The sequence below is a fragment of the Dipodomys merriami genome, unplaced genomic scaffold, assembly GCF_024711535.1.
Source record: "Dipodomys merriami isolate MVZ:Mamm:240054 unplaced genomic scaffold, mDipMer1.0.p SCAF_877, whole genome shotgun sequence".
NCBI classification, from domain to species: domain Eukaryota; kingdom Metazoa; phylum Chordata; class Mammalia; order Rodentia; family Heteromyidae; genus Dipodomys; species Dipodomys merriami.
The window spans coordinates 234339-248342 of NW_027206487.1; the positions used below are offsets into that span (position 1 = coordinate 234339).

The following is a 14004-nucleotide window of genomic DNA, read 5'->3' on the forward strand; positions in this document are numbered from 1 at the left end:
AAAGCCGTAACGAAATTACCCTCCTTGGTACATCAGTCTCAAAACTGTCAAGTGGGAAGGAAAAAGGTAGATTACTGGTAGATTTTACCAAGTTCGAAAAGAGGCAAAACACAAAGGAAGTGCCAGAGAGGTGTGGAGTGGGCTGTGGAGTCAGTGATGGGCTGGGGGGGTGGTCTTCGTGACCACACCCTCGTGGGGCCTGGATCTTCTGTGTGTTAGCAGTGGTGGGTAATGGTAAGATCGGGGTCGAGTTTAAAGTCCTTGGCTAATCAGCAGCGTGTCTGTGTCAGCACACGGATGCAGTGGCTGTGTTGGCCCTCAGCAGCGTGTCTGTGTCAGCACACGGATGCAGTGGCTGCGTTGGCCCTCAGCAGCGTGTCTGTGTCAGCACACGGATGCAGTGGCTGCGTTGGCCCTCAGCAGCGCTGCCTTGGTTCCTTCCTCTGTCCTCTCCGAGCCTGCCGTGCCTTCGTTTAGCTCTGTAATGTGGTGTGCTGCGTAAATGCTCCTTAGGGGAACACCGGGATGCCATATGTGGTGTGCTGCCTCCGGCATGGCCCAGTCTGAACTTATCAAGAGAGCTTGGCAGCCGCTCCCTGAGGACACCGTGTTGTAGGGATGAACGTAAGTGTACTCTCCATGCACACCCGCGCAAAGCCTGATTCTTGCCCTTCTACCACTAGGCAGGTGAAGGACCAGAACAAGAAGGTGGCGAACCTAAAGCACAAGGAGCAGGTGGAGAAGAAGAAGAGTGCGCAGATGCTGGAGGAGGCCCGGCGCAGGGAGGACAGCCTCAGCGACAGCTCCCAGCAGCTGCAGGTCAGCGGCCCGCTCGGCCTGCTCTGCCCGCTCCCCGCAGCCACGCTCCCGGCTCCCCGCTCCCCGCAGCCACGCTCCCGGCTCCCCGCTCCCCGCAGCCACGCTCCCGGCTCCCCGCTCCCCGCAGCCACGCTCCCGGCTCCCCGCTCCCCGCAGCCACGCTCCCCGCTCCCCGCTCCCCGCAGCCACGCTCCCGGCTCCCTGCTCCCCGCAGCCACGCTCCCTGCTCCCCGCTCCCCGCTCCCCGCAGCCACGCTCCCGGCTCCCCGCTCCCCGCTCCCCGCAGCCACGCTCCCGGCTCCCCGCTCCCCGCAGCCACGCTCCCTGCTCCCGGCTCCCCGCAGCCACGCTCCCGGCTCCCCGCTCCCCGCAGCCACGCTCCCGGCTCCCCGCTCCCCGCAGCCACGCTCCCTGCTCCCCGCTCCCCGCTCCCCGCAGCCACACTCCCTGCTCCCCGCTCCCCGCAGCCACGCTCCCGGCTCCCCGCTCCCCGCAGCCACACTCCCTGCTCCCCGCTCCCCGCAGCCACGCTCCCTGCTCCCCGCTCCCCGCTCCCCGCAGCCACACTCCCTGCTCCCCGCTCCCCGCAGCCACGCTCCCTGCTCCCCGCTCCCCGCTCCCCGCAGCCACGCTCCCGGCTCCCCGCTCCCCGCTCCCCGCAGCCACGCTCCCGGCTCCCCGCTCCCCGCAGCCACGCCGCCATCCCAGCCCGTGCTCGGTCAGCGGCCTGCTCTGCCCGCTCCCCGCTCCCCGCAGCCACGCCGCCATCCCAGCCCGTGCTCCCCGCTTCTAACCCTCTTTCTAACCCTGCTTACTGCTTTCCTCTCAGCCCAGCGTGCAGCAAGGGACAGGCTTTAGCTAGAAGGGCCAGTGTCCTTGTGCCGCTGGGAGGACATGTAGGCGTAGGAGGAGGCTGGTCGTACGTGATTGGTAAGCTCACTTGGTTCTGTGAGGGGGTCCCCAGGTTAGCACCTCGGGGTCCCTGGAACCACATGCTGGTTCCACTCACTACAGTGCATTGCAAAAACATGGTTCGTGTCTTCCTTCCTCTTCTCCCTTTTTGTTCTTCTTTCCCCTAATGCAGTGCAGAAAATGTCCCACGATCATGCACACTATATTTATTTCACATCAACAAAGTGCATGAACCAGCCCAGCATTCATAGCAGCCGCCATCCAGGGTCCCCACCCCCAAGCACTCACCCAGCCCTGTCATCACCTTTCCCAGCCTGTGTCATGTCCAGTGTGTGTTTTGTACGTGGGGAAATCAGCTGAGAGATGTTGGATGGATGACTTAACTAAACACATATGCTTTCTCTAAGAGGCTCAGCCGTGGTTTGAACGGGGACCTCAGGACCGGCGGCCTCTTGGTAAAGAAAGTTTAGTTTTGAGGGCACTCTGTCAGCGAGTAGCTGGTCTGTCCTTGCAGCTGGGGACCAGGTGTGGTACAGTATGCAGGCCCAGCTGCGTGGCGACACCACCCTCCTGGGGGGCGTGGAGTTGGGCGTGTTGTGGGAGCTGTGTGTAGGCGCGAGGCGTTGGGAGAGAGTGGCAGTGTCAGTGCAAGGCTGGGTCCCTGTGACCCATCTCGTAGAAATCCGAGTTGGTTCCTCCTCTTCTGTTAATCTGTCGTCATCAGTCTTTCATTCAGAGACAGATTTGAAGGGAACAGCTGGTCTCAGTGAGTTTCTCCTGCATTCCTCTCGGCCTTTGCCTTCCTTGTTGAACTTTGGGGTGGGGAGAGCGTCTGCGGCGGGAGTGTCAGCGGCGGGGAGGAGCTGTGGTTTGCCGCCGACAGGGCAGGCGTCAGGAAGCAGGTTCAGAAGGCCTACTGGTGGGCTGTGTCACGGCCGGTGCTGAAGGATCCAGCGTCCTTTCTGACTTTGCGAGTGGAGGCGTAGTGGACGCTCTCTTAGCTTACTCCCTCGTCGGGGGCCCTGTTAAGGAGACGAGGATCTGATGGTAGCTTCCCACTTCCTCCCCCTCCACCAGGTCTTCCAGACCCCAGGAGGCAGTCTCTGGGCTCAGTGATCCTTGAGCTGTGTGCTCTGACCTCATTTAGTAAGCATGGTTGGCAAAAATCAGCCTAGGAAAAGCAAGATGTGTTAGGATAATTAACGCAAAGTGGAACTCCACAGATGGTGTGAACCGGTCACACGGGGAAAGCTCACGCTCTCGGCAGGTGTGTGCGGCCCGCGGCACACGCACAGGAGCCGCCTTGGGTAGACACAATGAAACCTCCTTAGGGCAGGGGAGGGGACTGAGCATTTCCCACTTGGTCTTATTAGGCTGCTACTGACTTTCTTGGAAATAATGAATACCATTAAGTTAACTCCATATGGTCACCGTAATTCCTGTCTTTATAAGTTGATTTTTTAACTAAAAAATCATTACGTATTTATGGATGATGCTCATATTAAGTGTGATGCTTAATATTTGTATATGTTGTATAATAATTAAGCCAGGCTGATTAGCATATCCATCACCTCACATCTTAAGTCTTCGTGGTAAGAACATTTAAAATCCATCCCTAGCAATTTTAGGTCTGTGCATGTTAGTACATGCTTGTAATCCCAACAGTTGAGAAGCTGAGGCAGGAGGCTCATAAACTCAAAGCTGCAAAAAAAAAAAAAAGTATTTTTGAAAATATTCAATATGTGATTTTAAGGTAGACTGTTTGAGGATAAGTCTTTCTGACTTTTCCTTCTATATATAGTAAGTATCTTTACTTTGGGGGCCAACAAGACTTTCAGTCTCTTAGTTTCTTTTTTCTTTTTTTTTTTTTTTTGTCGGTCATGGGCTTGAACTCTGGGCCTGAGTACTGAGTGGACCTCAACTCTTTGGCTCAAGGCAAGCGCTCTACTGCTTGAGCCACAGCATCACTTCCTGTTATCTAGTGGTTTATTGAAGATAAGAGTCTCAGGACTTTTCCTGCCCAGGCTGGCTTAGAACCTTAATCCTTAGATCTCAGCCTCCTGAGTAGCTAGGATGACAGGTGGGAGCCACGGGCACCTGGCCAGTCTCTTAGATTGTTTCCCCAAACACTGAGATGTGAGAATCCACTCAGATATCAGCAGCGAAACTTAACGAGCCTCTGTGTGTGACTCATTCATTAAGCTATAGCTGGCATATCATGGTGTATTCTCCTAGCACCCAACTACTCATGAACTGAAAATTACTGTGATTTTTCATCATTATCTCCAGAAAGCGCCTGTTGTTAGATCTCAGCCGTGGGCAGGTTTTGTTCTGAGTAATTCCTGACAGCGGCTTGCTCATCCGTTTCCAGCCTGGCCTCCTTGTTCCCTGCCTTTTAGCCTTGTCTGTATGTTTGCCTTCCACTTTGATCCAGTCTCACATGGGCTGCGTGCGTGCGTGCATGCGTGCCTGTGTGTGCGAGTGTGTGGTGAGGATCCAGTTCACCTCCCAAGCCGTGTTCTCTCAGAAGGTGGGGCTCAGCTGCGGGTGAACCAGCCTCAGTTCTGCTCGGATCACCCTCCCCTCGCGTGCCGTCCTCTTCCATGAGGCTTGGGTTGGGCCGGGTGAATGTAGAGGAAGGCAGCCGGGTGACCTCGGCTTCCAAAGCGAGTCACCAGAGACATGGCCACTCCTGCCGTGCTCCTGGGAAGCTGGCCAGGACGAGTGGGACTGGCGCTCAAGCGGCACTGCCCTGCTGATTCCCCAGGTGGACGTTTGTTTCAAGTCTAGTCGGCCACTTGGGCCTTTGTCCTGAGACATATCTGTGCAGACCTTCGGTACCCTTTAAAATTGTTGGTTTTGTTTCTTTTTTTCTGTACAGTTCAGTTCCTTATGTATTTTTTGGTCACATAAGTTGACAGTTATCTTCTTACATTCTTCACGTCCTCTTTCTCCCTCTTGATTGTTCATTGTGCAGAACAGAAGCTTTTGGGTTTGGTGTAATCCATTTGTCTATTTTGCTTCTGTTGCCTGGTGCTCATGAAGTTTTATCCTCAGAAGTCTTCATTCAGCCTGTGTCATGAAGCTTTTCCTCTTTATTTCCTTCTAGTAGTTTCTTAGCTTTAAGTCTTTAATCCAGTTTGGGTTGTTGCTGAGTGCAGTGACAGGTAAAGGTCTGATTTCATTGTTCTGCAGTGACAGATGCCACTCACTCCTTGTTCTCCAGTTTTGTATTTTAACCAGAGGCAGAACTTGATTCTTCCTCGTCTTGTGCTGTAAGGATTTTAAACGGAAGTGTTTACATCCGTGTGCTGAGTCCAGTCTCCATTGGATTGCTACTCTTCTTCATTTAGTCTTCTCTACTGTCTTATAAGATCTTAAGGACTGATAGGATTTTGTTTCTGACAGATTTGTACTTGTCTCCATTTTGAACTTGACCTAACCCAGGTGAGCCTCAGAGAATCCTGCCCAGGTAGAGCCAGAACAGTCATACTCATCCTGTGGTTTCCTGTTGTATGCGTGGGATGAAGAGAAATACTTCACATTCTTTTTTTTTTTTTTTTTGGTCGGTCGTGGGGCTTGAACTCTGGGCCTGGGCGCTGTCCCTCAGCTCTTCAGCTCAAGGCGAGCGCTCTACCACTTGAGCTACGGCGCCACTTCCGGTTTCCTGGTGGTTTATTGGAGATAGGAGTCTCACGGTCTGTCCTGCCCGGGCTGGCTTTGAACCGCGATCCTCAGATCTCAGCCTCCTGAGTAGCTAGGATTACAGGCGTGAGCCACCAGCGCCCGGCTTACTTCACATTCTTGAAAAATATTAGAAACATCTTTTCGCTTCTTTTCAATCCTGGGGCTTGAACTCTGGGCCTGGGCGCTGTCCCTGAGCTTCTTTTGCCCAAGGTTAGTGCTCTACCACTTGAGCCACAGCACTATTTCCAGCTTTTTTGAGTTTATTGGAGATAAGAGTCTCATGGACTTTCCTGTCTGGGCTGGCTTGAACCACGGTCCTTGGATCTCAGCCTCCTGAGCAGCTGGGATGACAGGCGTGAGCCACCGGCACTCAGTAGTCTTTTCACTTTTTAATAGTAGTTTGCAAATATTGGTCTTTATGAAGAATTCAGTCTGAAAAATGCTGTTCACTTGACTTTTTTTTTTATCTAGGCATAATAGTTTTCCAGGGAAAGAGGCTGTTTTGATATTCAGTCTGTGTAGTTTTCCAGGGAAAGAGGATGTTTTGATATGCAGTCTGTGTAGAGATCTTCAAAGCTGACTTGAATCTCAGTTGACAGGGGAGTTCAGAATCGGCTTTCTGCTTGCAGACGATTGAGCCCTTATTAGCGGTGCTTTCTAATACCGCTGCAGAAGCAAACCCATCATGCCTGTCTTGCTTAACTAACTTGACCCTGGGCTTTCATCATAAACGTCACCTCCTTCCTTCTTTTCTTCCTTCACCTCTGCTTTCCTCTCTGATCATACTTCTCTGACGTGGAGTTGCTTCCAAAGGAAGTCATACCCTTCCTTGATACATAGGCTCTCCGTGGCCAACTGACTCGTCTGCCTCACCCAGTCTTCCGTCGTTTTCCAGGACAGTCTTCGTAAGAAGGATGACAGGATTGAAGAGCTGGAAGAAGCACTGAGAGAAAGTGTGCAGATCACTGCAGAGCGGGAAATGGTGCTGGCGCAGGAAGAGTCAGCCAGGACCAGTGCTGAGAAACAGGTCTGCGATTTCTGTACCGTTACTATAGCAGCACTTCCCAGTAAACACAAGGTGACACCCAAGCAGCGTCGTTTAGGTCAAGTTGACATGCTGTTGTATGTTTACAGGGTGTCAGAGACCCCCAAGCGTAAGTATTTAGACTCCAGCAGTGATGGAAATGGAGCTGTTCAAGAATTGGCTTGTGTTCATGTAGCAGTCTGATTGCCCACGTGTTCATACAGTACAAGCCACGCCATGAGCGCTGAGACGAAACTCAGCCATTGGAGACCCTGGCTTTTTCACCAGATGACGAAACACAAGTATCTCTGATTTAAAGATGGGAATTTCAAATAGCAGGCAGATGATATGTTGTATAGGTTGTTCTGTTCAAAAAGCAATGCAGTTAGAAAGGAGGATGATAGAGTTAGAAGGGAGAGCCATGCCGTTGGGAAGGTGGGTGTTACAATGACAGATAGAGAAGGCGGAGACACTGCGGCACTGGGTCCCAGACGAGCGTGGGGCTGTCGGCTTCAGGGTGACTGGCTTCTGTGGGGCTGTCGGCTTCAGGGTGACTGGCTTCTGTGGGGGTCGGCTTCAGGGTGACTCGCTTCTGGCTTTCGCCATTGCTCTTGCGCTCACTTCAGACCTTGCCACCTCTCTTTATGTCCTCGCACCCTTTGGTGAAGAGTATCTAAGCTTGGGAGGCAGAGGTGAAGAAAGTGCTAGTAAGTGAAGGAGGTGGCGTCAGTCTGTTCCGAGAAGGTGCCGAGGTAGGCCGCCTCCGCAGAGGTTCATGGCATTTCACCTCTGCCGTGACCGTGTCCCTTCCTTGGCTTTGTGGGAGATCAGTAAGTCCAGCCCACGTAGCGCAGACAGAGGCTGCTGGGAAGTGTCTCTGTGAGACCGCCGGGGTCTCTGTGAGCTGGAGTGAGGCCCCCACCCGGGCTGCCCTCCATCCCCGTGTGCTACAAGGACACGCTTGCTTAGTGCCCTGTGTGGAATCTGATCTCGGGTGTCTTCAGTCCTGTCATGGGCATGTGTCTCGCACTCGCCCCCCAGCAGTGGCAGGAGGAGGGCAGGGGCTCATCCGCCCTGACCACAGCCCTTCAGGGTCGGGGGTTGTCTTCCATCTTGACTGAGCCCCTTGCACATTCTCTTCTTTATTTTTTAAATGCCCTCTCCTTTCTCTTCTCCTTTCTGTAAAGATTTCCTTCTGCTTTCGTCTAGTAACAAGTCTGAAATATCAGACATACACATTTTGGAATTTATATGCATTGCCAGAATTCATATTTTGGCTACTGGTGGCACATTTCTTTACCTAGCCTATAGATTTGCCACCGTATGTCAGTTCTTCCTGTTGAAGGACATTCTTGTTCCAGCGTGTGTGTGTGTGTGTGTGTGTGTGTGTGTGTGTGTGTGTGTGTGTGTGTGTGTGTGTGTGTGTGTGTGTGTGTGTATGCATGCATGCTCATGTATTACTGGGTTACTGGGGCTTGAACTCAGAGCCTCTGGCTTTCCCTTGGCTTTAAGGACATTCTTGTTCGTGTGTGTGTGTGTGTGTGTGTGTGTGTGTGTGTGTGTGTGTGTGTGTGTGTGTGTGTGTGTGTGTGTGTGTATGCATGCATGCTCATGTATTACTGGGTTACTGGGGCTTGAACTCAGAGCCTCTGGCTTTCCCTTGGCTTTTTCACAGAGGCTGGTGCTCTGCCACTTGAGCTACCGCTCCACTTCTAGTTTTTTGCCTGTTACTTAGAGATTAGAGCCTCTTGGATTTTTATCTGTCCAGGCTGGCTTCAAACCTTAATCTTAGCTACTCAGAATGGTAGTCAGAATGGAAAAATAAAATTGAGAGGTTATTACTATCCCTTATCTGGCCTTTAGTCTTCTAGCTAGTGAGAGCTAACTGAAAGTCTTGTCTAGCAAACGGTCTTCAACTCTGAAATAGCAACTCATATTCATGAACCATAAATGACATTAGAAACGCATAGTGGACATATAAACTAATCCAGTTATGAAAATTTCTTTAATCCTACTTTATTTATTCTTAGTAGGATTGGTACTTCTTACCATTATTGGTAAATTCAGTGTTAGATTTTCAAGATTTGTGTCATCTTTTCCTGCCTTAAAATAAGATTTTTAATACTGATTGCTTTCATTTGGCTTCATTTGGCTACATTTTCTAGCTTACAGAAGTTTTTAATATATATTTGAGTCACTTTCTTATCCTTGTAAGTCATAAGCTCTCTTGTAAGTCATTTCTATCTCTGGTGAAGATTCTAGAAATGATCAGCTGGGCAGTCTACAACTGTTACATATGCAAACAAGTTTCTAGAACCAGGGAGAATTGTTTTCTTTATTTTTGTATGTTAGCAAGATAGCCAGATTACTTACTGGTTTCTGACAGGTTTTTAAAACTATTAAAGTGGAAGACAGTGTTTTGAAGCATTGCCAGTCAGCATGTGGAATGTGCCTGTTTTTTGGTTAAGACCTGAAGAGATGAAACGGTTAAGCTCTCCTTGCCATCGCATAATCAGGCTCCTATTGAAATCGAGAGCCAGGTGGGTCTGGACCCTGGCCCTCATGTCAGGGAGCTCCTCTTCTCTGTCACGGTGACTGGTGGTGACATCAGTCACTTGACAGGTCCTAGAGCAAGCCTGCAGGAAGGACATCACATTGGCCTCCCTGGTGACAGCTGGCTGCGGACCAGGCCGCAGTGGACAGGGGCTTCAGGCGCTACAGGCTGCCGCTTCCAGGCCTGCCGTGGCTGGCGTACTGGGGGAGGGTGTGGAATGGCGGTGCCCCCATACCAGAGCTGACCATGCTTGGCTTCCCCGGCTGATCTGAGAATGTATATGAGATGATCAAAAGGTAGAGGAAATGGTCTGTAGTAAGGCAACCACTTATGGTCCTGCATTTCCGTTTGTTACTGAAATTAACAATGTTCAAGTAGTGAGATGTGTTAAAAAAAAAAAAAAAGAAGAAGTCTATAATAAGCACAGTCTCCAAGGACAGATGGGGAAGAAGAACTAAAGCTCTGTACTATGAATGTAGCCACTTTCAGACACATAGAGTAAGTAAGATGGGGTGTGGGCCAGGGGTGGAGGCTTTTCTAACCTGCCTTCCATTTCCCCTTGGAATTGTTACATATTTATACACTGGATCCCAGTGGGAACGGAAGAGCACACGGCTCAGATGGGTAAGCTCCAGTGCAAATGGACGTGGTTCTGTGCTCAGTAACTGTTCCAAAACGGAAGATCCCTGCCCCTGTGTTTAAATCATGTTCATCTAAGTATGCCAGAGACGATTTGAAATAACAACAACAAAAATGGATCTCAGGTTTAATAAAGCACTTAGCAAAATCTTAGAATGCTAGCAAGTATCCTCAGATAATAGGAAAAAAGGCAAGAACACATATCCTCTTTCTAGATTCATGGTTAGTAATTTCACAAAAAGCAAATAAGCCTATATATAATGAATATGGCAGTGAGAATCATGGGGCTTTCCGATGCAACAGAGCTAGCTGAGAACCTTTGGATTCCTTTGCTCTAATCTGTTTTCCTAATGCCCTTAAAATTCACCTTCATCAAACCTGGATTATCAGAACTTTAGCTGCCATGACTTCCTCTGTAACTGCCAGCTGGGGTCAGACAGCCACCAGAGAATTCCTGACGTGATCCCGAAGCCCAGGCTTCCCTTTACTCCACGACCACGCGATGCGCCACAGTGAAGTCCATCTCTGAGCGTGAGTGGTTTGTAACAGAAATTCCTAAAGTAACGCATTTGGATTTGTCTTTTGTACCGTTTTTTTTCCTTTTGAAAGTGTTTGGCAAAATGGGAAATGTTTCTTTGGGGGGGGGGGGGTGTCCAGTCATGTGCCTGAACTCTGGGCCTGGGCGCTGTCCCTCAGCTCTTCAGCTCAAGGCTAGCACTCTACCACTTGAGCCACAGCGCCACTTCTGGCTTTTTTTTTCTGCTTATGTGGTGCTGAGGAATGGAACCCAGGGCCTCATACATGCAAGGCAAGCACTCTACCGCTGAGCCACCTTCCCAGCCCGGAAACATTTCTTAATGTAGGTTTGTTTTCATTTTTATCCAACAAGAGCACTACATCTCTGTTTTCAAAAGTTGTAACTAAATGGAAAGATTAACAGAACTGGAAACAAAACAGAACAAAACCAGCGGGCACCCTGACTGCTGACTGCAGATGGGTCCGAGGCCTGCGGACGCCGTGTTCCCAGCAGACGTGATGTAACATTGGGTGTGATCACGTGACACCCTGCGTGCATCCCCTCCACCAGAAACGGCTTCTGGAATCTAGCACTTCTGGGACAGATGGTGAATAATACTTTGCCTGCGGTGGCGTCTTGGGTGGCGCTTTCTGAGTTCCCTCCTGCTGGAAGTGTGGCAAGCCTCGTCACTGCAGATGGGGGCCGCCGTGAGCCACATGCTTCCCATGGGGTTGTATGCGCAGCGTGCGCTCTCCTTGGCTGCACCTGGGCTGCTGTTCTCAGCGAAAGGTACTTTCCCAGAGGGATGTGCGTGGTGGGGTCAGTTCTGTTCTACTGGACAGAGTCCACGCGGGTGTGCCCTGCGCTGCCCGCCGCTCACTCCCGCGTCACCGCACGATTGACAGTGAGCTCACAGTGCGTCGCACCACAGCCGAGTGCTGTGGGTTCCGTTCCTCGTTTCTCAGCTGTGACTTAGGGTAAGTTCTGTAGTCTCCGTGAGCTTATACAGAACGACAGCTGCGTCTGTGTGGGAGACGGCACCGTGCCACACCCCGAGAGTCCACTGATGACCTCCACCAGGATAACTTGTGAGGATTGTAGTAACTGCAAGATGGCCTGCAGATATCATGACCAGAAGAGTCCTCCGTGTGCATGTAACACACACACACACACACACACACACACACACACACACACACACACACACACACACACACACACACACACACACACACACACACACACACACACACACACACACACACTCTCACTCACGCACCCTTGCTTATGCCCTCTGGGATGCCAGACACTAAATTGTAGCTTTTGACTTTCCTCCTCTGGCAAAGTGAGTTTTTCCAGATAGGGTTTTGTGCTAACTTTGCAGCCTTGCACATAGGTGGAACCACAGACACATGCCACCCCGTCTGGCTTGACTCTGAAACAGAATCTCACTTTACCTAGCCGGCTTGAACTGTGCTCCTCCTGACCTCTGCCTGCCTACGGAGCTGAGGTTACCGTGTGGGTCACCCTGCCTGGCCACGAAGAACTCTTACAACGCTGGTTGGTCCCATCATCGCAGGTGCTCCTCAGCAGAGGCTCCAAGCCCTGAGCACGCCTTCACGATAGTGAAGCGGTGGCTCTTTTCCATAATGAAATGCAGTTAGGGTTTTGCCCATTTGAAATGTCCAGATCCTTTCAGCTGAGGAAGTATTCAGAATTTCAGGTTTTATATGGCTGCTCAGTATTTACTTTATCCTAGGAGAAGATTGTTTTACAAGAGAACTTCTCAGAGCATCATGTTCAGGGGAAAATGTCACCACTCTTCCTTTATTTGTGCTTCTCTTTCTAAATTATTCACATAGCCCAAACTTGATGGATGCTCCAGAATTCTCAGACCCAGGTGCAGCGCAATAAAATGATGATCCGCACCTGCTTTGTCACGCGTGTGCCCACACGCACACACTGCGGCTTGAACACAGAGCCTGGACCGTCCCTTAGCTTTTATTGCTCAAGGCTGGAGAGCTACCACTTGAGCCACAGCGCCACTTGTAGCATTTCTTCTGGTTAATTGGAGATAAGAGGACATTCCTGCCCAAGCTGGCTTCGAACTGATTCTGAGATCCCAGCCTCCTGAGTAGCCAAGATTATAGGTGTGAGCCACTGCTGCCTGGCTAAGTTCTTCACGTTATTTCTACCCTTCTTTCTTCCAGGAGACCCCTGGAGCTTCTGTGGACAAGGAAATTACTAAATTTTTGTTTCACTTAGTCAGAATGCAGCCACATGTTGCCAAAACAAGCATATTAGAGGAGACACTTAATTTAAAAAACTCAGTCTGCCAAAACAATGGTTTGTTCTCAGTGCATTAAGGCAGACTTTTATTTTTCCATCTCTGATGCAGTGTTGCCAGCAGTGCTGTGAGTTACTGGTCTGTGCGATTACACGCTGGACCCGGGCTTGTCCTTGCCTCTATACTTGTCAGAGCACCAGGGTGACAGTGGCTTTGAACATGCACGACTGTGCTTTCTGATGTCTGATTTCTCAGGCTCCACCGGGAGTGGCGAGCTTCCATTGTAGGATTTATCTCCCTAAGCCATCTGACCAGACGAGAGGAAATTGGACATCGCTTGAAAAAGAAGCGTTCCTTCCACACGGACAGGTTTCCCACCTCCTTTTACGTTTTTCTTCATTTGTGAAAGGTCGGGTACCACCACATAATAGCAGCCAGACACGTGGCCACAGTGCCAGGAGAGAGGGCGGCCAGCGGTGTGGGTCTCCCTGCTCTACCAGCGAAGCTCCTCTGGGCGCTCCGGTTTATAGACCTAGCCCGTGGGGTGTGCACCACATCTGAGGCATGGCAAAGTCCCCACCCACCCAGAGCGTCACTTGCTGATTTTTATCTGTTCTAACCCTTTGGTTGTATTCATTTAAAGGGAAAATGCAACATTGTCAGGATGTTTTCTACCACCCAAAGCTGCATGGCGGGAATGTGGTTCCTCTTCCTTGCTGTGTCTGTGACCTTTTCTTCTCAGGCCCTTCATCTGATCAGGGAGAAAAGAGAGAAAGGGACTCATCACCAAACCCCCAGAGTGCGTCTGTTACCATTAGCTTATGTCAAGAGCGGCTGCAAAGCCAGGCACCAGTGGCTCACACTTGTAATCCTGGCTACTCACCCCGGAGGCTGGATCAGAGGATTGTGATTCAAAGCCAGCTAGTGGCTACAATTGGCCAGTTAGAAAGCCAGGCTAGAGGCATGGCTCAAGGAGTAGAGCACCAGCCAAGCAAGCAAACCCTTTGAGTTCTTGAGTTCAAGCCCCCAGTACACAGCAGATGCATGCTCAGGTGCACTCACGTGTGTGTGCACATACACACAAGTATCACTAAGAATTTCTTGAATAAAAATTTTAATGAACAGATGGGAAAATAAATTCAGTGTCTTCACATACGCTGACATGAGCATAAGAAGTTAACCGTTTAAGTGCTTTGGTAGCCTCTGAGACTGCTTTGAGACTTTGAGACTGTGGTCTGTTAGAAGCAGTATCCCCTTTAGAGACATGAGTTGCTAACATCGCTGAGCCTCTCCTCCTGGTTTCCACCAAACACTGTCCAAGAAGCAAGCCCATCATCTGTGCTCCGCTGCGATGGAGCCCTCTCTCCTCCTCTTCCTCCTCCTCCTCCTCCTGCTGACCCTCCAAGTTGGCCTGTATCTGTCCACTGTATGTTCGCCATTATCCTGTCATCTTAGAACGACTCTTTTCTTCTTCTAGGCTGTGGCACTCAGCGACAGCCCTGAAGGTGTTCATGGAAAACAGCTGGGCCCTCACTAACCTCTGACCGAGAAACTAGCCATGTCTG

General features: G+C 50.7%; 1 protein-coding gene across 6 annotated transcripts in view; it reads left to right on the top strand.

Annotated features, from left to right (window-relative positions):
- LOC138820395 (ELKS/Rab6-interacting/CAST family member 1) overlaps positions 1-14004 on the top strand; it is a 135814-nt gene that overhangs the window by 74884 nt on the left and 46926 nt on the right. For all 6 annotated transcript variants that reach the window (XM_070012037.1, XM_070012038.1, XM_070012032.1 and 3 more), the window contains 2 exons: positions 684-819; positions 6314-6445. In XM_070012037.1, coding sequence (XP_069868138.1) covers positions 684-819; positions 6314-6445 — 268 coding nt within the window. The remainder of the gene's footprint in view (positions 1-683; positions 820-6313; positions 6446-14004) is intronic.